Raw genomic sequence first — 23,774 nt, forward strand, 5'->3', positions numbered from 1 at the left:
ACCCTATTATAAATAAACCCCCAGGAGTCCTCCTCTGCACAGTGTCCTGCCCAGTGCCAGCTCTCTTTTCCACTAGCTCATGCTCCCACCACAACAGGGACAACATGTCAGGTCGGCATCACCAGCAGGACAAGGTTTGTCACCCTTGGGCTGGCCCCAGCCTGGCTGTACCTGCACCGGGGCTGGGGACAGGCAGGGGCAGCCCACGGCCAGTCCTGCCCATCCTGCCTTTTATCCACAATTGGTGGCTCCCATTTCCCAGGTCTAATTTATCACCCCACGTTTTATAAATGGGTCATTTCCCATCCCCAGCCCGAGAGACAATTGTGATGGGCCCTGGCACAGCGCCACAAGCTCCTTTCAACTTCATAGCGAGTTCATCAAAGGCCCGGGACACCATTTCCCCAAACAGTAAAAGTGTCAGGGAAAGAGGCGTGTTGGGAAGCCTCGGTGACAGCCAAGTGCTTAATTAGTGGTAATGCAGAGTTTACAGCCCCCCTCACCGCCCCCCCTGGCCCCTTGTTTCTGGGAAGGGTGTGAAGGGTTAGACAGGTCTCTCTGCTGCTCGGTGACCCGTGATGTCCCTGCAGCGATACGGCGCTGGCAGAGGGGATGGGGACATCCCAGCCTGGCTGCTGGGACAAGGAGGAAGACAGGGAGAGATTTGTTCATGTGGCACTCACTCAAGAGCATCCCCATCCCCTAGGTCCCACTTGTGCTACAGCCCACCCAGCACCCATGGGTGCCCTGCATCTGCAGGCATTCTCTTTTCCCTGGCTGCTGGGTGACTGGGGAATACGTGGGAAAGACCCACTGCAGGCTCAGCAGTGGAAACGCTGCGTCCCACCCAGCCATCCTCATCCCAGCCACAGTCTCCTGGCTCCTGTGATGCCTTGCAGTCCCATGAGACCCAGTGGCAGAGCACTGGGCTGGTGCAGGAGGCTGTGTACCACTGTCACATCCCTTTCATTCCTCTCTTTCCTCTCTTTTTTCCCAGAAATCACCTTCCTGCCTGTCACACTCCCTGCCTCTCTCTGGGCTGTTTTTAATGTATCCTTTTGGCAACAGAGCAGAGGGAGCTGAGCATGGTGACTGGCACTCAGAGCAGAGCATAAGTATTAACAGAGCTGAGGGCATTTCAGTGTTGGCACTCACTCTCTCACAGCTTCCCTAATAAAGCTAAACATCAGCCAGGACTTTTAGCCCTGATGGGGAATTTAGCAGGGACTAGTCTCTGACTCCCACAGCCACCAGACCCATCCTCTCATTGTTGATATTTCTGGGGGTCAAATTTTCCATCAGAAGTTGCCGAATACAGGTCAGGATCAGAAAGAAAACCAAGAGGTTTGGCAATACGAGGCTTTATCCATTCCATTACATGGGTGCCCAAGGCTCCCAGGGGAGTGGGTCACCATGGGGAGTGGGTCACCTGGGGAGCACTGCTATCACTGCAAAGCTGGTGGTACAGGGAGCGAGCAGAGAGGCCTCTATGGTCACTTGGTCAGCGAAGTGCCATGTCCTGCACTAGGATGAAGCTGGCCCCAGCCAAAGCAGCACCTCTGTGACTTGGTTTTGTGCCTGTGAAGGTGCCACATTACCCTCTGAGGACATGCATGTGGCCAATGGGGATGAACAAGGTGATGGGCTGTACCATGGCTGTACCATGGCACTGCTTGCTCTCCAGGTTCTTCATCGCCCCAGAGCTGGAGCAATGCTGTGCTGATATAAAGCAGATATAAAGCTGATTTTCATTAGGGAGGAGCACCAGGTTTCATGGTGGGGCCCTGCCTGCACCCAGCAGGATTCTGATGCCAGCAGCTCTGCCCACTCCCCAGGCATGTTCCCCATGCTGGGTGACAGTGGCATCTTCCCACCACCACCCACAGCACACAGCACCCAGATCCACGCTGGGATGGGATGAGATCTGGGATGGGATGAGATCTGTGCTGGACCTCATCCCCACACACAGGGCTGTACCACCCTCTGCACGGAACATTCCTGCCTGGATGAGCCCGCAAATGGAGCTGGTAGCACCCTGGCACATCCCACCAGGCCAGGGTTCCCTGCTTTGCCTCCCTGAGTTCCTGAGTGCTGGGCTCTCCCCCCACCACCCTCCTCGGCACGGCTGGGGCCTTGCAGCTACAACCAGGAAACTATAAAACTTTACAGAGTGCGGCTGGAGAGAAACAGGAATTGCTGCAGTGACTGCCAGAAGGGCCAGCGTTAGATTCACAAGATTTTCCAGGGCTTGGACTCGCCAGGAAGGGATTTATCCACCTAGGAGGAGCTGTAAAAACTAAAATTAAATTCTTCATCTTGGAAAGGGAGGGGGGAGAGAATGAAGAAATTGCTTGACCTCCCCCCAAAATGCTCTCCTGGAGGCCAGGAACCTGAGGGGATGTGGAGCACCCATGGCTGCACCTGCCCAGCCCCTGGCTGAGGGGTCCTGGCACCACAGGGGTCCCTGACACTGCTCTTCCTGGGGGCCACATTCAGCACCCCTCCAGTATGACCATCCTTTAGGGCACGATCTGGACGTCTGTGTGGGTGCCACAGGGGAGGGTTGAGGTCAGTGTCCCCTCCCTGGCCCCATTCCCCACTAGTCCACCCCATGTGCTGCCATACCTGCTGCAAGTGGGAATGGTGCTGGGCATGATGTGGGAGCAGTTTGGGACTCCAGCAAAGAGCAAGCAGGGATGTTCCACCTGGCGTCCCATCAACTTCACTGGGGTAGTTTTCCATGGTGTTCTGGCAGTCATTAAGCAGTTGGAAGGGAAAAAACCATACTGCCTGTGGACTAGAGAGATGTGCCACAGCATCATGGGTAGCCATTGCAGGGCACAAAGCAATACCTGGCTGGGTCAGGAACTGCTGCTTTCTGAGGTGGTGCAGCTGATTTGGGGACCTCATCTGGCCCCCTGCTGCCAAAGGACAGCAGATCCCTTCCTGTGCCAGAACCACCAGCTCTCAGCCTGGGGGTATTTTGGGACTCAGCACAGTCCCATCTGCACCTTTCTGCCTGTCAGCCTTCCCTGACTTCTCCTCCAGGCAGGTGTGGGATAGGCAGATCCTCCCTCAGCACCCTTCTCCTCCCCATCCCACCAGGCTCACATGGAGATGGTGGGTAGGGGCACACCAGGGTCACCCAGCCACAGGCCTGCTGAACAGGCCCTGTCACCCACGGGCTGCTGGAGCAACACAGCTCACATTCCTCCACACCTCCTCACTGGGTTTTCCCCAGTATAATGGTGCACACTAATGCTTTTAGGAAAAGCCCACACTGATGCAGGCTTTGAAGGCCATTTCCTATGTCAGGGGAGCCAGGATGGCCAGGACAGCACCCTGCTCAGTGTGCTGCAGAAAGGGCTGTGCTGTGACAGGCTCTTTTCAGGAATCTTGCACTCTTAGGTGATGAATCTTATGCCACTGATCTCTTTACAACCAGCTGAATCCTTGGAGCCTCACTGCTGAGCAGCATGGGAAAGCATCCCAACACAGGGAGAAGTCAGGCTGCTCCTCCAGACATGTGGAGGCAAAGATCAAACAAGGCTCACTTGGAAACCTCAGCAGAACTGTGCCAGAGGACACAAAGGATGTCCGGGTCATGCCAAAGCTGCAGCTCTGCCACTGCTGGCTCCCAGGGAGAGCCAGGCTGTGCTGGGGCCCCAGCAGGTCCATCTGCCTGGCTGGTGGAGTGAAGCATGGCATGCCAGCAATTTGTTTTGTACTCAATCTTTCAGGCTGGAAAGCCAAGGGAGCCCCGAAGATGTGAAGTTTATCTGCAAAATCCCATCAGCTGAGTGCCTGGCTGTTCACAGTGCCGCGTCCTGGCGTCCTGCCCCACTGGGACACCCAGGTGCTGTTCTGCAGATGGGCTTTGAGGCAATTTTCCTTTTATTCCAATTTTTTTGCCCAGAATAAATTTTACACCAAAAGCATGGAAGCACTGCTGAGAAAGTATGTATCAGGGAATGCTCTTTCATTGCTTATTCTGGTTTTCTTTCTATTTTCCGCTTGTCACTGCCAGTGCAGGCTCTTAAAATAACTGGCTACTTTAAACCATGCTCCTTTGTTCCCTGGCTGAGCACCGCTGGCTGCCAGCTGGAGAGAGAGGGAGGTGAAGTGTCAGGGCCCTGCAGAGAGTTTTAAAGGAGGTTTGTGATGATGGGGACAGTGTGTTACACCCCGAGTCCGAGCTGCTCTCTCTCTTGTTACCAGCAGGGCCCTGTGTTGTGGGATTTCCCACGGAAGCACTGAGTTTGCAGGTTCTCAGCTGGTCCCTTCTCTGCCACCACCCAAACTTCATCCAGGCTCCAAGGGGGCCACTGTAGGTCTGTACCCCAGCTTTGCAGCCTGCAGACACCCCCTGTGGACTCCTCACAGTGCTGCCCAGCTTCAGACCCCTGCCCTCAGGGCTGCCCCCTTCCCACCCTCGCACCGCCTGCTTTGCAGCAAATTGTTTAAACCATGAAAGCTCCTGAGCGCTGGAGGGAAGAGGTGGGATGGAGGCCACACAGCTCCCTTGACCCCAGTTAGTGTGGGAAAGGGCTACAGCAAAACTGGTTGGGAACTGGCAGCCAGCCCCAGGGGAAGCAACAGCTAAGCCTGGGCTTATCCCTCCCAAGCCAAGCGCCAGGGCAGAGGATGCAAATCCCAGGCAGGCCAGGAATTGCCTGGCACCTCTCCCAGGGTGTTTGCACCTTCATCCTCGGGCACCCCAGGAATGTGGTGTGACGGGGAGAGGGGATTCCTGCAGCCAGGGGGGAAACTGGGCTGGGGGTGCGGCCGGCCAGGGCGCTGCCAGCAGGCCGGGCTCCACCACCTGCAGGCACCAGGGCTGGGGCACAGCCCGGCTTGGAAGTGCTACGTCGGAGGCTTGTGCCATGCCTGGGCACGTCCCCACTTTGTTTATTCCTTTGACTTATTATTTTATTTGACTATTTTTTCCTGGCTGCCTTTTTCTCACGGTGGCTGTGTTTATTTAGCACGCCAGGCCCGGAGCCTGCCGGGCTCGTGCTGCTGCCAAGCTCAGCCATAACCCGGGCACAGCAAGTGCACGACAGCAACCCCGGGCTGAGGTTTCTCCCAAGGGCCTGGTGGGGTGTTTGCAATTGGTGGGACCATGTTTTGAGGGGACAGTGGGCAGTGGACAAGAGCATGATCACGCGTGCTTGCCACCGCTGATGTTGCCGGCACGCAGCCACACCAAAGGGCTCGAGCGCCTGTGTGCCTGCCCACCAACACAACCCCGGGGGCTGTGGCAGCTGCACCAAGCAGAGCAACTCTAGGTTGGAAGGAGGCAGGTTTGGAAAGTACCAGGCTGGTCAGCAAAGTGGTGCCATCCCCATGTCATCAGTGATTCTCCTTGGGGACCCTGTCCTCACCAGCCTCCCAAGGTCCCAGGTGGTCCCAGAGCCTGAACCTCAGTGTGATGCGGAGATGCCAGCAATCCATCAGCCCTCCTCCCTCCCAGGTCCTGTGTGGCATCTCCCACGGTGACAGCCCCCAAGGACCCAAATCACTGGGTCCTCTTGATGCCGAGGATGCGGCTGCAGCTGGGGGCCGGGGAGCCATGGCAACCCGGCAAGAATGGGGGTTGCCATGGCAATGAGAGGCGCAGCATCCGGAGCAGGCTTTGGGCAGGGGATGCTCCAGGTGGGATGGGAAGCAGGACCAGGCTACTGCCCCAAGGTCAGGGAAGGCCAAAGCCTCACATTACAGTCCAGGAAAGCAGCCCTGCTCTGAGGCTGCCCCTGGCCGACAGTGCTTGGTGGGGATGGGCAGGTGGAGGCTGCTGGGGCTCAGGCTCTGTGCTTGGCCCTGCTTTGGTCCCATTGTGCCCACTGCCACCATCACCTCTGGCTGTTCCCAGGCAGCCCCAGCAGGACACAGTGCTGGTTCCTGTTCAGTCCTGAGGAGCAACCATCTTTGCAGAGCTTGCAGGGCCAGGAGAGGCCTTGTGGATTTTTGCAGCCAAGAAGTCTGCCAGCATCTCTTGTTATGAGCATGAACCCCAAATATCTTGTCGCCCCATTTGGGGGTCACTACCCCCCACCTGGGAATGCCTCTCCAGGCTGTGGCACAATGCAAGTTTCAGCCCCCAAATCTCTGGGTTTGGAGATTATCTGCTTCCTGTGACTAAGGCAGGCACCCAGGTGACCCCAGCTTAGGGCTGAGCATGCAAAGGGCCTCTGCAGTGGCATTTCAGCTGCAGCCGCCTAAAATGTCCCTAATGGGGCCAGGCTGCTAATCGCCTGGTTAGCAAAGGTGCCTGAGAGAGCAGTGGGCTGGGTGAGGGCAATGCATCAGCAGCTGATGACCCTGCCTTTGTCCCCTCGGTCCCATGGCCACCCACTCACCAGCGCGCCCCCGTCCTGCCGCAGGGCTGGGAGGCAGCGAGGGGAAGGGGGCGATGGGAGGAGGAAACGGACCTCCCAGATGGGAAGCACGCAGGAGAGTGACATTTGCCAGACACTGATGCTGCTTTTGATAAAGAGCAGGGGGTAGTTTGCTGCCCACAGGCACCCATGTTTCCCACACCTCCCAGCAGCTGGGGGACAAACCTCGTCCCCCAGCGCTGGAGCCTTTGCCTCCCACAGAGCCGGAATCACGCGAGGCTGGATGCCTTCCTTTCCCTTTCAGCCCCATTGGACTGCAGAGCAGGGAGAGAACAGGCAAAAATCCTGATTTTTATTTATTTTTTGAGTGGCATTTGTCATCACCTGAGGACAAAGGACTGGTGCAGAACTGGACAGTGTCACCTGGACAGCATCAGCACGGTTGCAACATGCACCCTGCAGCATATGGACAGGGCTTGTTCTGCAAACACACAAGCCTCATCAGATTTTCCCAAGGGCACATCCCCAGTGCAGGAATGAGCCCAGAAGCCAGGATGGCAGCCACCCTTCCTTCTCATGCTGCCCTCCCGGGCTCGAGCACCAAGCAGGCCCTTTCTCCCTGCAGACATCGTGGCTGAGCTCTGCTGCAAGTGCGCGCCAGCAAAAGGGGCTGGTGGCCGCTGGCAGCCGCTTCCAGCGATTCCACCCTGGAGCTTGTGGCTGGGCTTTAGATCTGCTAAGCCTGCTTCAAACTTTGCACTGGGAGAAGTGATTTGTCTGCAAATGTTATGTGGTTAAAATAAATGCAGAGAATTTTAATCCTGGGAATTTGGAAAGTAGGAGATTTAAAATAACAAAACCCTTTCATATGGCACTTAATCCAAAATTAGCTGGGTTTTAAGTTTTACAGCAGTAGCTGATCATTCCTCGGCCACCTCCTGCTCGGCGTGGGAAGGGGGGGCTCCCCAGATTCCCGGAGCAGGGGGCAGTGGGGGCTGCAGGATGGGCTCTCCAGGCCCTGTGAGCCTCGCCGTGCCACGGCGGTGCCGGGATAGTGACGGCACTCTTTTTTTTGTTGACGTGGAATGGATCTCCCACAGCTACTTAAGGTTTTAATTGCCCTGTGATTAAAGTTTTCATTACTAAGCAATTAGCAGCTGAAATTTTAAGTGCTGAAGTGTTTAACTGCATCCTGAAGCTGCCAGAGGTGAGGGGTGGTGGATGTGGGTGGGATGGGAGAAGGTTTTGAAGTAGGGACCAGGAGCAGCAGAAGGTGGCTTCTCTGCTGGGCCCAACCGGGCTGGCACGGGTGCTGCGGCTGCCCCGACCCGCTGGCAGCGCCGAGCTCCTGGCAGCACAGGGAGGAGCTCCCGGAGGGGCAAGCACCCAGGAAGCCTGGGAAGGAGACAGGCTGGAGCCAGCGCTGGTCTGGCGAGGAACACACCGGCTGGGCAAGCTGGCACCCGGCAGAGCTCCCTGCCCTGAGAACGGGGACCCACGGGGCTCCTCTTGCACTGGGGGTGGCACAAGGGGACCCCCAGCAGCCGCATGGCTGACCCAGGTGCCTGCTCAGATATCGCCCCTCCAGTGCAGCCCTTTGGACAAAGGACTTGGAGATGTCACTGATGCCGTGATGGCCCCTACTACAATGGTATCCGGCCCAGAAATGTGGGGAAATCCCCACCCAGCTTCCCCCATCCCCAGCACAGCTGTGCTCCAGGTGAGCACAAAACGGAGGCCTCTTGCAGGGCTTTTTCTTGCATTCATCCAGTTCCACCCCTCAAACACACATCCCCATACTTACCTTGTGGCAATGAACTCCTGGGACTGGCTGCTTTGTGAAGAATATACTCCCTTCTGTTTGTTTTTAGACTCTTGCTGGGTAATTTCATTTGATGCCCCTTAGATCTTCTGAGAAAACAGGAATAATTGTTCCCTAATCACCTTTCCTTGTGGAACCACAGCTGAGGTTGCTGCATGCAGAGGAGGTGAGGGGCGGCGGCTGGCGGTGCGTGGGTGCCCCGTGTGCGGGGCCGTGTGTGACACACACCGTGCGTGTGCCCGTGTGACAGGGACCCGGCACCCGGGCACAGCAGGGCTGTGTTTGGAAATGGACACTGAGAGTCAGGCTTGCTCCAGCAGGATGGAGTCTCTGGGCGAGAAATTTCTTACAGAGAGAGGTCTGGGCTAGGAGATTTGTCCTCTGAACCTTCCATGGCCGTTGCTGCTTTCCGAGGTTTTCCTTTCATGTCTGCCGCTCCCTGTCTGCACAGGAATGCCTCTCAGGGACACCGTGGGCACCGCAGCTCTGCCGTGCAGGCTGGAGGCTATTCTAAGGCAGAGCATCACTAACTCAGGTCAGTGCTGCAGACAAGCTCCCTTGCCTATCCCACAGCCTCACGTTTCATCTCTCGGCCCATCCCTGTCCACGTCTTGCCAACGCTGTGCTCGTTGCAGCCCTATTGAGCTCCAGCCATCAGCCCAAGGTGCCAGGGATAGGAACAGGGCTGAGTGTATGTGCAGGGACATTGTGTGGCTGGGATCTGTCCGTGTTTACACAGGAATGCCTATCCCCAGCCACACCATCACCCTGTCCCTCGGGGGCCACAGCAGCGCCATCCTCAGCACGGAGTCCGTGCCTAAGCAGGCGGGCTGGCACCAAACACCCAGCCCGTGCCAGCAAATACCACGCAGTTACCACAGTTATTTGGTATTGTGCAGGCGCCGGAGCCCTGCCAGCGCTGCTCCCCAGGCTGCCCACCAGCTGCAGCACACAGGCAGCCACCAGGGCTCCCTGGCCGGCGAGCTGCCCTGAAATCCTGAGCCCCGCAGCCGCCGGCACCGGGGAGAGGCCGGCTGGCAGCACCAGCCCGGAGGGAGCGAGAGGGGGCTCATTAATTACAGCACGTGGGGAGCGACGCGATTGTATGGAGCATCCTCCCCCAGCCCGTGCACCCCTGCTGCCTGCTCCAATTTCTCATCCTATTCTGAAATAAATTCCTTTCGGGCTGAAATTTGCCAGGCATGGCTTGGCTCCAAGGGGAATTCTTGGAGAAAGTTTAAGTAAAATTGGTTCAGCCATTTTTGAGTTATTCAAGTGTGAATAAGCAATTTCCCCATGTGCTCCGTTCAGAAATTTTGTGCTTGGGTAACTCAGACCTCTGGAATTGCAGAATAAACGAGGTTTCTGCATCTCACTAAGCCGGCAGGGAGGGGATTTCCCGAGAGTGACTTAGCAGGGAGACAGCAAATCTTCCCACCCTAAGCCTGGCCTTTGGTTAAGATTCTCAGCATCTCCATCAGCCTCTAGCCCTCTCCTTCCCTACTGATGCTGGATTATACCCCCATGAATGTGTTAACGATGCCAGCTTCATCACTCGCATCTCTGCTGCTTTTCTGCTTGAGTGACAGCATGTCCAAACCAACAACTTCTTTGCTCAAACTTTGGCCTTTTCCACGAGTGCAATCCCCTTGCTGGTGCTTTGCTCCCCAGCCACTTCCCTTGACCTGGAGAGAGCAATGCCCCACTTGCTGCATCTCCTGTCCCTCACAGAGATTAATCACAGTCATATGTCCTGTCTTTAATCAGCACTCCGGCTCTCTTGGGCATGACATTTCCTTCAGGAACCGTGCCCAGTGGTGCTGGGGCACTGTGGCAATCCTCAGGGCACAGCATTCTGGTGAGACTCCCTGCAGCTCCCAGAGGATGCCAGCATTCCTGCAGTAGGAGTCAGTCATCTCCAAATTTTCAGCTGCCCAGGCAGAGCTCAGATCTGTGCCAGCCTCTCTGGCCAGGACTTGGGAAGCCAAATCCTTCCAGGATGTGGAAGGAAAATGCCAGTCCACAGCCCTGGTGGGAGTGTGCAGCAGAAGGCAGAGGGGATATGGAAGTGCTCTGTGTCTGTCCTCACAGAGGAGAGGTCAACCATAGCCAGCCCTGATAACCTCCCAGATTCCTGCTCCTGCCAGCAGCCACGGGGAGCGTGGCCAGGACTGTGGTCCTGCAGCCTCCCCGCTGTGCCAGCGTGGGGCCAGGGCTGGGGCTGCACGCAAGGGAGTTTCTGGGGCAGGTTTCTGGGGCAGGAGCACTGTGAGGAGGTGCCACTTGCAGATGGCAGGTGTCTGCAGGGACAGCCCAGATGGCTCTGCCAGGGAGACAAGGCTGCCCATGGTGAAGCAACCAACCATGCACCCCACTGCCTCTGGACCTGCTGGAGTTCCAGCCACTCCCAGGGACCAGGGCATCAGCATTCCCCAGCATTAGGGATTTTGCTAAACCCAAGTGAGCCTCCCCAGGTATCTGAGGGGCAGATGCAGCACAGAGGGCCAGGAAAGGTGGCAGCCCATGTCCCACACCCAACATGGCAGATATGTGTCTGTCCTGAAGAACATGGAAGTGCCAGCTCCAGCCACCAGGACAGTGTGTGTGGATACACCATCCCGAGGGAGCAGAGTTTGTCCCAGACAGGGCCCCAAAACCTTCCCATAGCAAAGTCAGGACAGAGGGGAAAGAAGACTGAGGGACCCCCAGGTTTGTAAGCTGTGCCTGCATGCATGGTAACCAGCACCTTCTCCCACCAGGAATAAGATGGGCAAGGCACCCTGTGGGTACGGGTAGGGGTCCTGGGAGAAGTCACTTCAGAGCGCTGTCTGTATGGTTTCAGCTTAGCCAGGATCACAGCATTCATCCCTCTTTGTGTGGTGGGAATCGTGGTGCGGATGAGGTAGGGAGGCCTATGGTACAATGAGATGGAATGAGTGAAGCAGGATGGGATGTATGGGATGAGCTGAGGGAGAATCGGGTGAGATGGGTTGGCCGAGGGTGGGATGCATGAGAGTGAGAGACGGGATGGGACAGTAGAGAGTGGAATGGCAGTGGGTGGCACAGGTAAACCAGGCTGCCAGTGGTGTGGCACAGAGCGGCCCACATTCCCCTCATCACACACTCTACCAGGCTCACGCACTCACCCGCACCCGGAGGGGCGAGGGACGGGGCAGCGCGGGCCGAGGCAGTGCGGGGCAGGCGGGAGCGCGGTCCCTTTAAGAGCCCAGTTCCGCGGGCGGCCGCTGGGTGGGGCGCGCTCCCCGCCCTGCGCCTCCCGCGCCAGGGGGCGGGGCCACGGGGGGCGCGCCGGGCAGTGCCCGCCCCCTCCGATTCATCTTTCCGCGGAGGCCCCGCCCCCCTCCGCAGCACGGCCCAATCGGCGCCGCGCTCGCCGTCGCCAGGGGCGCCGGGTTGCCAGGGGCGGGGTGATTGGCGGGCGGGCCCCGCCCCGCTCGGCTCAGCGGCGGCGGCGGCGGCGGCGGCGCCAGAGCGCGAGCGTGGCGCGGCGGCGGAGGAGCCGCGCGTGGCGCCGAGCTCGGGACTGCCCGGCGGGGCCGCCCGCACCGCCCCCGCTATGGCCGCGGCCCGCCCGGGGGCCCCCCCGCCGCCGCCGCCGCTGCTCCCCCTTCTGCTGCTCCTGCTGCTCCCCGGTGGCCGCCGCGCTCTGGAGGGTGAGTACCGGGCAGGCGTGCCCGTCCGCCGCACCGGGGCCCGAGCGACCGCGCACGGGTGCACGCATCCTCCGGGATGTCCCAGGCCCGTCGTGGCTCAGCGCGACTCGCCGTCGCGCCGCGGATGCCCGGTTGTAGCTGCGGAGCGCTCGCCGCCGCAGCCCCGCTCCCAGCGCTTAGCCGCCCTCAGTGGGTTTCAGAGTCAACGCCCCGTGGAACCGAGCCCGGCGCGGCAGAGCCGCGGCATCCGCGGCCGGCGGCTGCTGGCAGGGAACGGCGCCTCTTTGGATACTCGGTTCACGTTTCGAGGCTTTTCGCCACGACCGAGAGGGCTGGAAAATTAATATTTCTTTCAGTGGAAGCTCTTGGCGTGCCAGAACTGGTGGGGCCGCGGAAGGAGTGTCCGTGTGCCGTGTCCGGCTCCATCGCTTCCCCGGCAGGGCTCGCCGCGCCCGCTGCCTTAACCCCCGAGGCTCCAGCGTGGGATCTCCGGGGCGAGTGGCCACGCGTGCCGCATCTACCCCCGAGCGGGTCTGCGCTCCGCGGCTCGCCCACCCTCGAGCTCCAGTGGAGTTGGGAATAGAACGGGCAGTAATTCTCTCCCCCTTGGAAAGTGAACCCCGGTCCGCGGGGCAGCGCCGCTGCGCCCGCAGCTTTGAGCGAGGAAAGAGGCGTTTGGCCCCGCTGGGTACCGGGGGTTCCCGAGCGGGCAAGGCGAGTCGCACCGGAGAGAAGGAGGAGAAGAGGGCCCGGACGGGTTTTTGTCTCGGCACAAAGTGTGCGAGGCTCCAGCCGGAGTGCCGGGGCGGCGGCGTTCCGGTGTCCGGTAACCGAACCCGCTGCCGGAGCGGCGGGAGGGGGCTGGCGAGGGAGGGACGGAAGGGAAGGGAGATCCCCCGGTCGGAGCGGAGCTGTGGGTGCCCCCGCCCGGGCAGGGGGCGGCGGGGGCTGCTCGGAGGCGGTGTCGTGCTTCGGGCTCCCGCTGCCGTCGCCCGGCGTTGCGAGGTTCGGGCCGCGGCACCGGGGGTGGCCGTGGGCAGGAGCCCTCCCCCGCTGCGGTGGCTGGGGGATGTCTTTCCTCAAGCTTTGGGCTTTGTAGAAAGTTTGGGGGCTGCTTATTGTCCGCGTTCCTTTTGCTCCTCTCTCCGTGGGATTTTTTCGTTTTTTCTTTAAAAGGAAAAAAAATTTAAAACCCCTCGTCCTTTGTACGCTGTAGGAATCAGAGCTGTGGGCCTGCCGGGTCCGTGAGCTCCCGGCTAAGCGGGAACCCCGCGGCAGGAGGGGAAGGGAGAAGCCACCGGCACTCAGCCCTCGCGGGATGGGGAGCACCCGCCCGGGCATCCCTGCCTTCTGGAGAGGTGCCGGGGGATGAAGTTGTGGGCAGGGAGCCCGGCGGGGCCCCACGCTTGCAGCTAGCCTCTCGCAACCTGCTTCCCATCACCGGTTTAGGAATTTAGGAAGGATAGCTGGTGTGGGGGCTGGCAGCACCGGTGTGTATCACCTGGGGACAGTCCCTCCAGCCTCTCCCCCGCTGCCGTCTGGGGATGGAGCAGTGCAAAGAATTGGATGGAGAGAAAATAAACAGGCCCTGCTGAGGAGTCACTGGGTTTTTTCAGCTTCCCGAATGTGTGGAGGGGTCAGGGGCTGAACACACCGTCTGAGAGGTCAGGGCCCAGCTGGGTGCCAGCCTGGTGGGACCACTTCAGGGCTGGCTGGCAGCTGCCCAGCAGTTTTTGGGCTGGCCCCGATTCCCCGTGGGATTTTCTCTTTTTTTTTTTTTAATTAATTTTTTTTCCCTTTGCTCTTGTTCGAGCTGGAGGGAAAGTTGCAGCTGGCATGGAGAGGCTCCTGCCTCTGCAGCTTAGGGAAGCCGCTGCTCGCATCAGGGTCAGCGAGCTCCCGCTCCCGCTCTTCTGCTACGTTTGGCATTTCTGTCCACGCTCACCGCTGCTTCCTGATGGGGACTGGCGCGTTCCAGAGGTTACTGTAAATCTCATGTGCACGTTTGTTTGGATATTTTAGTGCTGATCATAAATCTGGCATGGCCATAAATCTGTACGCACGTCCTGCAGACAACAGCAGCGAGCAGTCCCCAGACCCAGCCACTTTACCGTCCCCTCCGAGGTGCAAAGGGCTGGGCTTGCGGCTGGTGCCGGGCTGGAAGGGCAGGGGGCTTTGGGGCTCAATGGCGCTCCCCATTCCCCAGGGGATGGCGGGGAGTTGGGTTTCTTTACAAGGCCCCACGGGGGTGGAGGAGAAAAGCCGCGCTCGGCAGCAGCTCAGTGAGGGCTTTGTGCTGCCGAGGAGAAAATGGTTTCTCTCCAGATCCTGTAAGTGCGCTGGGTCTGTTTGAAGCCACAATGTGTTTTTCTTCTCTGGTTCAGCAGTCCCCAGGCCGGCTGCAGATGGAATGCTCTATCCAGGGGCAACAGCGGATCCTTTCTCCAGCACAGGGGTTTGAGCCGAGAAGTTTGTCCCAGCGGGGCTGTGGGAGCAGAGGCCCTGTGGGGAGCGGACGCGGTGGAACAGCACAGGGAATGTGCCGCGTTCCGGGCCCTTGCCGACCATCCAGGGCTAAAACCCCAGGCTTCAAAACACCCTGGCCCAAGGGAGCATGGACAGCCACAGACTGGATCTGCCTGTCGCCCTGGGGCTGCGGGTAGGCTGGGACAGGGACCTGCTCTCCCTAGGAGCCACTCTCCCAGGCTGTTCCTGTTCTGAGCAGCCTCTCTGGATTCAGGACTCCATTTAAACTTGGAGTTTCCCACGTGCTTCCCTGTGAACTCCCATGCAGAAGCACTGTAGTTTGCTGCACGTAGTCCTGAGCAGATTTGGGCTCTAGTGAAATAGCCGAACCCCGCAAGGCAGCAAGATTTCTAGGGGGGATTTTCTTCACCAGCTCTGCCCAGTGACGCCCCCCAGACCCCAGCTGGGTGTCACACAGATTGACCACGCTCCTCTCTGCGCTGGCAAACTCCTGCCTAATTGACCGCTTTGCTGGAGCTCCCAGGTATTTTCTTGGCAGAGAGATTTGCTTTCTGTTTAATTACTTTTCACAGAAATGGCATGTTTCTTGGTGGGGCACTCGGTGAAGTTGGCCCTGCTGTTTTATGGGTGTTTGGGGTAGGGCTGTGAGGGAAAGCGGATCGTGGGGCTCTGCAACACTCGCTGGATTCATTAAATCTCCTGTTCCTCGGTAAAAGCTGCGCTCGAGGAAGCCTTTCCATCCGTGCTGCCGAGGAGGGGAGGAGAAGGGCTTTCCTTTGTGTCAGGCGGAGCATGCGGAGAGCTGGGAAGAGGGAAAACTTGGAGCACCAGGATCTGTTTGCAGCCCCACATTTCTCCCTCAGTGTACAGCAAGGCTGTGGCTGCCAGGCCATGCCTGCCCAGCCCTTGCAATTGGGAATAGCGGCCTCTGGTTTTTAAGGAATGAACCGAAACTCCTTGTTTTGTTATGATGACTTACTGCAAGAGATATTTGGGGAAACCAGTTTGTTGCATTTTCTTTCCGTGAGCCGTTTGCTGCTGCCGCTGGAGCAGAGGAGCTTGGCGTTTAATTAAAACAGCCCCAGCAATCTGAATCACAGACTTGCATGTTTTTAAAATTGTAGCTGTTCCTGTTGTGCTGAGTCAAACTGGTTTGTCGGGATTAAGCGTCTCCGCCTGGGAGCCGCTCTGGGGGAAGGGTGCTGGGGTGGCCCCGGGGTCGGAATCCCCATTCCCAGCTGGTGCAGACCACAGGGTGGGTGTCAGCCTCCCCCGGAGGAGAACCCTGGGAAAGGGGGACTCTACCCAAGGGCTGCGGTGGAGCTGGTGGTTGCCGTTGCCACAGGCTTCTCAGTGGTTGAAACCATAATGAGCTGCTGTTGTTTCTGGGTCCAGCATGTTCCCATGAAGCGTTTGGGGGATGGTGGTGCCCCTCCATGGGCAGGAATCTCCTTGCAGAGCCAGGCAGAGCCCCATGCCCCAAGGGATGGGCTGCCATCTTGAAGGCCGGGCAGCCTGTTGCAGTGACACTCCCACCCGACTGGGACCGTCCCATTTGAAGTCATGTTTTGGTTTTTTTTATTGCATTTTTGTTGTTGTTGTTGTTGCTCCAAACCCAGCCCTGTGCTCTGGCTGGGCGGTGCTGGCTGTGGGGCATGGGCTGTTCCCTCGCAGAGCTGAGCCTCAAGTGGGAGCCATTTTGTAGGGAAGGTGGGTGGGCATCCTGCCTGTGATGGGACAGGCTTGGCACTGTTGGTGAAGCCTCATCCTCCTGTGCTTGGGGACCATTATCACCCACTCTCAGCATCGCCACAGAGGAGGCATGGAGCTGAGCTTGGGAGTGGGGCAACATTCCCTTTCTGCAGGGCCACGTCCCTTTCCCACAGTGCCACCACCACTCCCAGAGGGGCTGCATCCCTCCCCTGGTGCCCACTTTCCCCTCGGCGCAGCTCAGCCCTCCAGCCTGTGCTGCCTGAGCTGGGAGGTAGCGAGCCCAGTGCTGTCTTCGCATGGCCGCCCCGCTGAAGAGGAGCGGGAGCCATCTTGAGAAGAGGCTGGAGCGCAGCGCAGGGCCGAGCACCGGCCCCATGGCCGCTCTCCACGCACGTGCCAGCGTGTGCTGGCTGAGGGTCCCCGGCTGGGACCAGGGGGAGGATTTTGCTGGGGGGTTTTCTTTATTTTATTTTTGCCCATTGCTAAGCCCCATTGCTGCGCTGCGGGGCCTGGCGTTTCTCATGCATGTGGCAGGAGCTGTTGACAAACACCTGTTTCTGGGCCCCCTCCCCAGGAATGCCCCGGGGGCCCTGCGGGGGCTGCAGGGGTGGGCAGCAGGGATGTCCCCTCCCAGGGGAGCCCTCCCCCAGGATTCTCCTGCCCAGCAGCAGCTGCAGGGGCATTTGAGCCTCCCTGTTCCTCTGTGAGGTGTGGCTGTTGCGCAGGGCTGCCGAAATCCATCCCTGTCCCAGGGAAAGGACACTGCTGTCCCCATGTCCCCTGCGCCCAGTCCTGCATCTCTCAGGTGCTCAGTGCCTGCCCAGCAAGGGCTGGGGCGCAGGGGGACCCCGCAGGGAGGGGGGGCACGCACACGCGGCGTGCTATCCAAGGCCTTTTTTTATTAATGAGAAAAATGTGCAGGGCTTGAACGATCGCCAGGAACAGATTTATTCTAGTTCCCCAGAAATTAAACCGAAATGAAGGAGCGAGTCAGCCCGGCCCGGCACCCCCTCCTGACTCTGTGCTTGTTTTAACTTTGGAAGAATCTGACTTTGGGGGTGGGGGAGGTGGAGGAGGGAGGGGGGGGCAGTATTTGGGTTTAAGCAGTTCCAGATGGGCTTGGTGCTCTCAGAGAGCTGAGGAAGTGAGCAGAGAGCAGCGCGGAGATTTGGGTAACTGCCCCAGGCAGTAGAGAGGAGGGAGATCTTGGCAGAAACTCCCACTCTGCGCTGCCGGGATGGGATGGAGCTTGGCAGCCAAGCTACCCGTCTGTGGGGCGAGCCTTTGGATGTGCACAGAGTAACCTTTTTTGGGGAAGGGGTGGTTGTTTTTTTTCTTTTAAATATCATTACTCTTTCTCTGGGCACTTTCCAAAAGTACAACCTGGAAAAAAAAATGGAACTGGAGGGAGAGAGGGGCCTTTTGGATCTCAGCCTGACGCAAGCAGTTGCCCTGTGGAGGCAGGTCTGCAGTACTGACTGCCTTTTCTTCCGTCCCCTGGGGACTTTGGGGCTCTTCACCCACCCGTACCAGCCCAGCTCAGCTTGGTGGCCCCGTGGGAACACCTGTCCCATGAAACCATGGCCACAGGGCAGTGGGGTCACAGAGAGAGGTGGCAGGAGTGTCCCCATCATAACATGTCCTGGAAACAAGGGTGGCTTTGCAGGCTGATTTGCTGCCCGAGTCCTAGTCAATGGCATTTGTGGCTCGAACAGGTCTGGCATCTCCTGATCAGATGAGTTATTTCTGTGGCAGCAGAGGACGGCGGCATGGCCATTCCTGCTGGGGACGACGACCTATAAATCTGTCCTGCCTGCTGGCCCTAGAGCTCCTGCCTGCCTGGCACAGCTGGTCACATTGTCTGTGTAGCAGAGAGCTGCAGAGGGCAGCCCCTTCCCCTGGGCCAGGCAGGGGCATTCCTGTCCCAGGTGAGCAGTCTGGCAGCAGACAAGAATGAGAGGCTGTCTGTGGGATCTGTCCATTCCCCTTTGCACACAGCCTGGCACAGCAAAACCATCTTTTCCCCCTAGGCGAGCTGAAGCAGCAAGTACCAGGGCACATCCACATCCACCACGTGGGCAGGGATGGCAGCTCTTCCTTGGCCAGGCTGACCCTGGCGTAGCACGCTGGGCTCTGACATCCGAAATCCCCGTGGTATTAATAGAACAGTAATTGCAGTGCAGGGCTGGGCTCGGGCAGCTGGCTCCCGTTTTCTCCCAGTGTTGGTACAGCCTTTCTGCAGGACCAGGGCCTGGCAGCGGGACCTGGCAGGCTTTGGGCAGCGGGCTGCACGTGTCCTTGGCGTGCAGCTGGAGGGCAGAAGCTGCCGTCCTGCAAAAGTCCGAGGCTCCAAGTGCTGTGGTTTAGAAGGGGATGCACACAGTGTGATGCTGGAGTGTGCTGGAGCCCAGCTTGGCATGGCTCTGCTCATAAAACAGCAGAAATCCGTTCTTCCTGCCTTGATCCAGTGCGTGACCATGTGGAAAGGAGCACCCATCCCTCCCTGCATCCCAGCCGCTGCCACTTGATCTGCCTTTTGCAGAGCTGGCACCTGTCCTCTCTCACATGCTTCAGTCTGTCTCGCAGCCATCAGGAAACAGATCCTGGTGAGGAGCACGTGGCCGGAAAACCCTCTCCAGCCAGTTAGCGGGTGGTGGGTTGGTGACAGGGCAGGGCTGGATGGAGGGAGCATTCCTGTCCCCCTCCACCCCATGTGCCAGGCAGCTCCCAGTCATATGGGGTCTGGATCTGGCCAATGCAGAAGATGCAGGACATTGGGATCGGATGGGGAGCACTGTGAGAGAGATGCAGTAGGCCAGTGGCTCAGAGCCATGGGACCGTCTCCTGGCTTGAGGTTAATACCCCAATGTAGGTGTGGGATTGGGAAATGAAGGATGCATCCTTGGAGCATTGTTGGAATTGGAGTCTTGGGCCCTGCTGTGAGTTTACCATGGTTCTGGCAGGGCTGGACCTGGCAGTGGTGAATGATGCCAGGACTGGCAGTGCTGCCCACCCCTGGCTGGGCTCTCTGGGCAGGAACTGCCTGGCTTGGTATGTGCATGTGCCCTGTGTGCGCAGAGGGCCCTTAATCTCAGTTTGGGCCTCTGGGCCCTGCCATAATGCAGAAATAATGAGTCTATTATTAAGTGCCCACAGTACTTCTTCACTCCGATGGCTCGCCTCCAGCAGCAGGCAGAACCTGCCCCGCTTGAAGTGGATGTGTCATCATTTGCCTCAGCAAATCCAATCCCCTTTGATGATGGGCCAAACGCCCTTGGCATGAAGGGCCACAGCTGTGATACAGGCCCCTTTTCTTCTTTCTTCCCCTTCTCTCTTCCCTTTGTTCCCAGCTCATTGACAAGTCGCTGGCTTGCCTTGGACCTGGGACAAGTGGACGTTGGTGGGCATGTGGGGTCAGAGCCCCTGTGGCCCCTGAAGAGGGCTGGGGTGGGGGGCCAGCTCCCACGGCAGCCTCGCGTCTTCCCCCTCGGCGCTGGGGAGCAGCAGGCGCCCTGCTTGTCATAAGGACAGGTTCCCAGCGTGGGCGGTGATAGGGAGTGCTCCAGCCCTTCCCTTGGGCTGAACCGCACTGCCTGGCCTGCCCGGCCTGACAGTCGGGGAGGGCAAGGGTGGGACCAGCACAGCCCCCTGGCCTTGCGCTGGGCACTAGGGGGGGTGCAGGGGGTCCCTGGAAGAGATGGGATTCCTGGGGGAGAATGAGGGCATGTGAGTCGTACAGCATGCTGGCAGTGCTGCCAGCCCCATTCCTGCAGAGACAACTAGCAAATAGTGCCTGCCAGAACCTTCCCCAGGCTCACAAACCCCATGCCTGGCACCTCCATCACGGGTACCCCCTGACCACTGAGGGTGCCTGCTGGTTCCCTGCCTGATGCCTCCCACGCTGGCTGCAGCCTTCCTCCCTGCTCTCCTGGCTCTTGACTGCATCAGCAAGAGCCTCTCCTCCCTGCAGTGCAGCTCAGGCACAAGGGGCTGCCAAGTGCCGAAACCTCCCAGCACGCCACCTCCTGTGCTCCAGAGCTGCTGTCTGTGCTGTGCTCCATCCACGGAGCACGTGGGCTGAGGGGCACTGGAGAGCTTCCCAAATGCAGGCAGCATGGGGAGTCCCCTGGCCTTGGAGCAGGGACATCCCCTGCCTGGGAGGAGGACGGCTACAGGGTTTAGCTGGGGTCAGAGGGGGAAGAGCCCTCCTGGAGGAGGAGGAGGAGGGATCTGGGTGAGCCACATGCTTCAAGAAAACGTGTTGCGGGGTCTCCCAGACCTGACGCGCTCACAGGGCGCTCCTGTGGCTCAGCTTTTGTGTACAGAACGCTTGTCAGCGGGAAAAGTGCAACCTCAGGTTCTCTCCCACAGGCAGCTCTTTGTTCCCAGATAAAGGACCTTACACCAAAGGGCCTTTGTGCCGCTGCTCAGAACAGTGCTGGGATTAATTGTACTGATAGGTGCTTGAATGGGGAGCACGCAAGGCCACTCACTCCTGGTGTAATTATCTTCAAAACTGAGAAAGAAATTAAAATATGCAGAGATGCCCCTTTTGGTGGCTTTTTGAATAGCAGGTAGTGTCGAGGATTAAAAGTGCATCTCTAAACAAGCTAGCTTTCCTTCCAGAGGAAAAAAGCTTGGCAGTGAGGGGGAAAAGAGGCACCTGGCACCACTGTTAGCAGCCACCATGGTGGAAGCCAAGCCATGTCCTGGGGCAAATGGCCCAGCCATTGGTGGTGTCTGCAGGAGCTCAGTGTGGGGCAAGGGGCCACATAAGGCTGGTCTGGGCCACTTGCCCCATGCTGAGCTCCTGCAGACATGGTGCCATGGTGTGCATAGCTCACAGAGAGCATGGGCACGTTGCAGAACAGGTTCCTCTGTTTGCAGCAAGGCTGCGTGGGTGTCTTTACTAACTCTTCTCCCTTGCCTTCTTCCAGGATGCTCTGGACTTGCATGAGCTGCCTTCTCCTCATCGGGCCAAAGAGCTGGCGTCCTATATTGCCGGTGTATCCTGATAAAAGCCATCAGTCCACGTATTCTAAGGGGAGAGCATTCAAAGTGGAGCTTATTGGTGGAGAGGATTGAGTCTTCCCCAGTGGCTTCATCTTGAAAGAATTTTGATATTTCCCCCCCTTTTCTGGCTCAGCCATCGCTGCCGCGCGCGTCTGCCGCTCAACAGCGCGAGACGGGCTCTCTGGGCCTCTTAAGGGGGGAGTTCAAACGTTTTCACTGGCCTCAGACCATGCATGCCGCATTCCTGAGCCTCAGCACCAGGAGAGAGAGGTCCCCGGCTCCAGATGGGTCCTTGCCAGGGCTTCAAACACCTAGTGAACTGCTGGGACTCTGTGGAGGTGATGGGAGGGCTGCTGGTAGGGGACCGTTCGTCTTTGCAGCTCAGGGTGTGCTTGGGAGGAGACGTGCAGGGCAGGGAGGAGGCAGCCAGAATGATGCTCACAGCCCTGTCCAAGGAGTAAGAATCTTTCCCTGTCTTGGGATCCCACTCTGCCATGGAACTTCTGCTTCTGTGTGGAGTCAAGCCTGGCTGGCTGCACTTGCTGAGCATAGTTGGGCTCCTGCTCCATGCCTTGATTTTGCCCAGATGAAGGTAAGGAGAGGACAACTCCCAGCACTGCAGACAGTGATAAAACAGGCCTTAGGGTGACTTCCCAAGCTGGCAAAATTGGGAGCCAATTTCCCGTTGACTAATGGGACCAGGCTCTTGCTGTGGTGTGCGGGATTGAAGTGGCTTTGACTCACTGTTCAGCCAGCCCTGACGCCATTCACGTCCCTCCACAGCACCTGCAAACCTGAACTGTGCTGGGAGATCACCGGTGACACCTCTCAACCCCCCTCTGGCACCATGGGCCAGAGGAGGAGAGCAGTTGCTTGATCCTGAACCTCTGAAGTCCAGTGCTTGGGCTCCCCAGCCCCAAGCGTGCTCTCTCACATGCCCTTTCAAGGGGGGCCAGTGCTTGGTGTGCCCCAGTGTTTTTGGGAGAGAGGACCAGGTTCAGGGCCAGGCCACTGTGAGAGCTCTGCAGCACCTTTAAGGGCTCAGAGCAGTTTCTGCAGCTCAGCTCAGCGTGTGCAACAGCCCCTGGACCATGCAGCACAGAAGCCTATAGGGCCTTCCACCCATGACCTTCACAATGGCGGGCTGCAGGGGTCTGAGAGGCTCCACTGACCCCACCTGGGTCACTCCTGTGGCTGCAGGAAACCCCCTCTGCCCTCTGTGCTCAGCCTGTTTCCTTTAGCTGAGTTGCTCAGTGAATTTTTTTTTTTTTTTTATTATTTCCCCTCCCCGCTCTCTCTGTGTGGTTTACGTGGCTCTCACACCAACAGCCGGCTTGGGTCTGTCAGTTTTTCTCTCCTCTGCTGGTCAGATGGCAGATGCTGCCAAATTAGGATGCAGGCAGCGAGCCTCCTGTCCAAGCTGAGGTTCAGCCCACGGCCAACACTCAAGGGGAAGGACGCTGCCGGAGGGGACAGCTGCCATGGCAAAGGCTTCCTACATGGGGCCTGCTGCTGTGCAGGAGAGTTCCCGCATCCCCTGGACAGGTTTGGGAAGCAAACACCCACCATGGTCTGGTCAGTCCATGCTATGCTGTGGCTTGCCACAGCATCCTTGTGTCACTCTATTTGTGGGCACACCCTGCCACCCAGATCCCCATCTCCCTGGCCTGACTCACCGCCACAGCCGCTCATCCATCAGCAGCCCCAGCCCTGAGAACACAGGGCATCCTTTCCCCACTCCTCCTGCAGAAACACCCCCAGCTGGCCCTGCACTGGCTGGACCCGCAGAGTCTCTGCCCCGGGAGTTGGCAGCCCCGCACTGTGAGCGCTGAGCACACGCTTGGCTCTGCTCACCGCCAGCGCGGCGTGTCTGGGCCCTCAGCACCGCTGTGCCCTTATTAGGGCAGCCAGCACAGGGCCTGTCCCTCACAGAGGTGTGGGCAGCCCCCTCCTGGAACCTGCTCCCCCATCATCTGGCACTGCCTGCCCGCCCTGGCAGCCGCCCCATGCAGGGGTCTGGGAAGCGCAGCAGTGTCTCCTGTGGTCTTGTGGTCGTGCAAAGCCACACTTGGGATCCTGCCGGGGTTCAGTAACTAATGGTGTGGGATATGGGAAGGGAGAGAGATGGTGCCTTGCTGTGTCCCCTGGGCAGGTAGTGCTTTGAGACTGAGCAGAAGCTGCCTTATTGGGTGCACAGAGCCATTCTGCCCATCCTGTGTCCCACCCTTCCTGCATTACCTGCTTGACAGAGGGCTTCTTCCTTCCCTCTGTTTTTGCCAGATGCCCCTAGTTTGTGTTCTTGAGAAACAGCAAATAACCCTGCCCAGCAACCGTCTCTGCATTGGAGTCTGATGTAGATGCTGCCCTTCTGCACCTCTGCCAGTGGGGAGTTGGCACCACAAAAGGTTTTCCTCCCTCTGTCCCCAGTGCCATGCCCACTGCTAGTGCCACCAGGCCACAATGGCACTGTGTTTGTGTTTGCTCTGGGCAAACAGCCTGGGCGAGAAGCAAGTTCGCTGGCCCAGCTGGGAACCTGGCAAACCACAAGGCAGGTCAGAGAGCCCACGTATCCCCAGACATGCTTGTTTATCTGTGCCGTGGTGGCACCCACAGCCTGTGCTCCCAGCCTGCCTGTGGGTGCTGGCCTGGGAGCTGCTGGCGGGTCTCGCTGGGGTGGGACACGGGAAGAAGGTGTTTACCTCCAGTCGGGCTTCATCCGAAACCCTG

General features: G+C 58.8%; 1 protein-coding gene across 4 annotated transcripts in view; it reads left to right on the forward strand.

Moving 5' to 3' along the window:
* Positions 1-11,688: 11,688 nt before the first annotated feature.
* The window catches only part of EPHB3 (EPH receptor B3), a 29,428-nt gene continuing 17,342 nt past the window's right edge, over positions 11,689-23,774 (forward strand). For 2 of the 4 annotated variants that reach the window (XM_030954102.1, XM_030954104.1), the window contains exon 1: positions 11,689-11,834. In XM_030954102.1, the coding sequence (XP_030809962.1) occupies positions 11,738-11,834 (97 nt within the window). In that variant the 5' untranslated portion in view covers positions 11,689-11,737. The remainder of the gene's footprint in view (positions 11,835-23,774) is intronic. The other 2 variants (XM_030954101.1, XM_030954103.1) reach the window with 2 other exon arrangements.

Source organism: Camarhynchus parvulus, chromosome 9 (genome assembly GCF_901933205.1).
Source record: "Camarhynchus parvulus chromosome 9, STF_HiC, whole genome shotgun sequence".
NCBI classification, from domain to species: domain Eukaryota; kingdom Metazoa; phylum Chordata; class Aves; order Passeriformes; family Thraupidae; genus Camarhynchus; species Camarhynchus parvulus.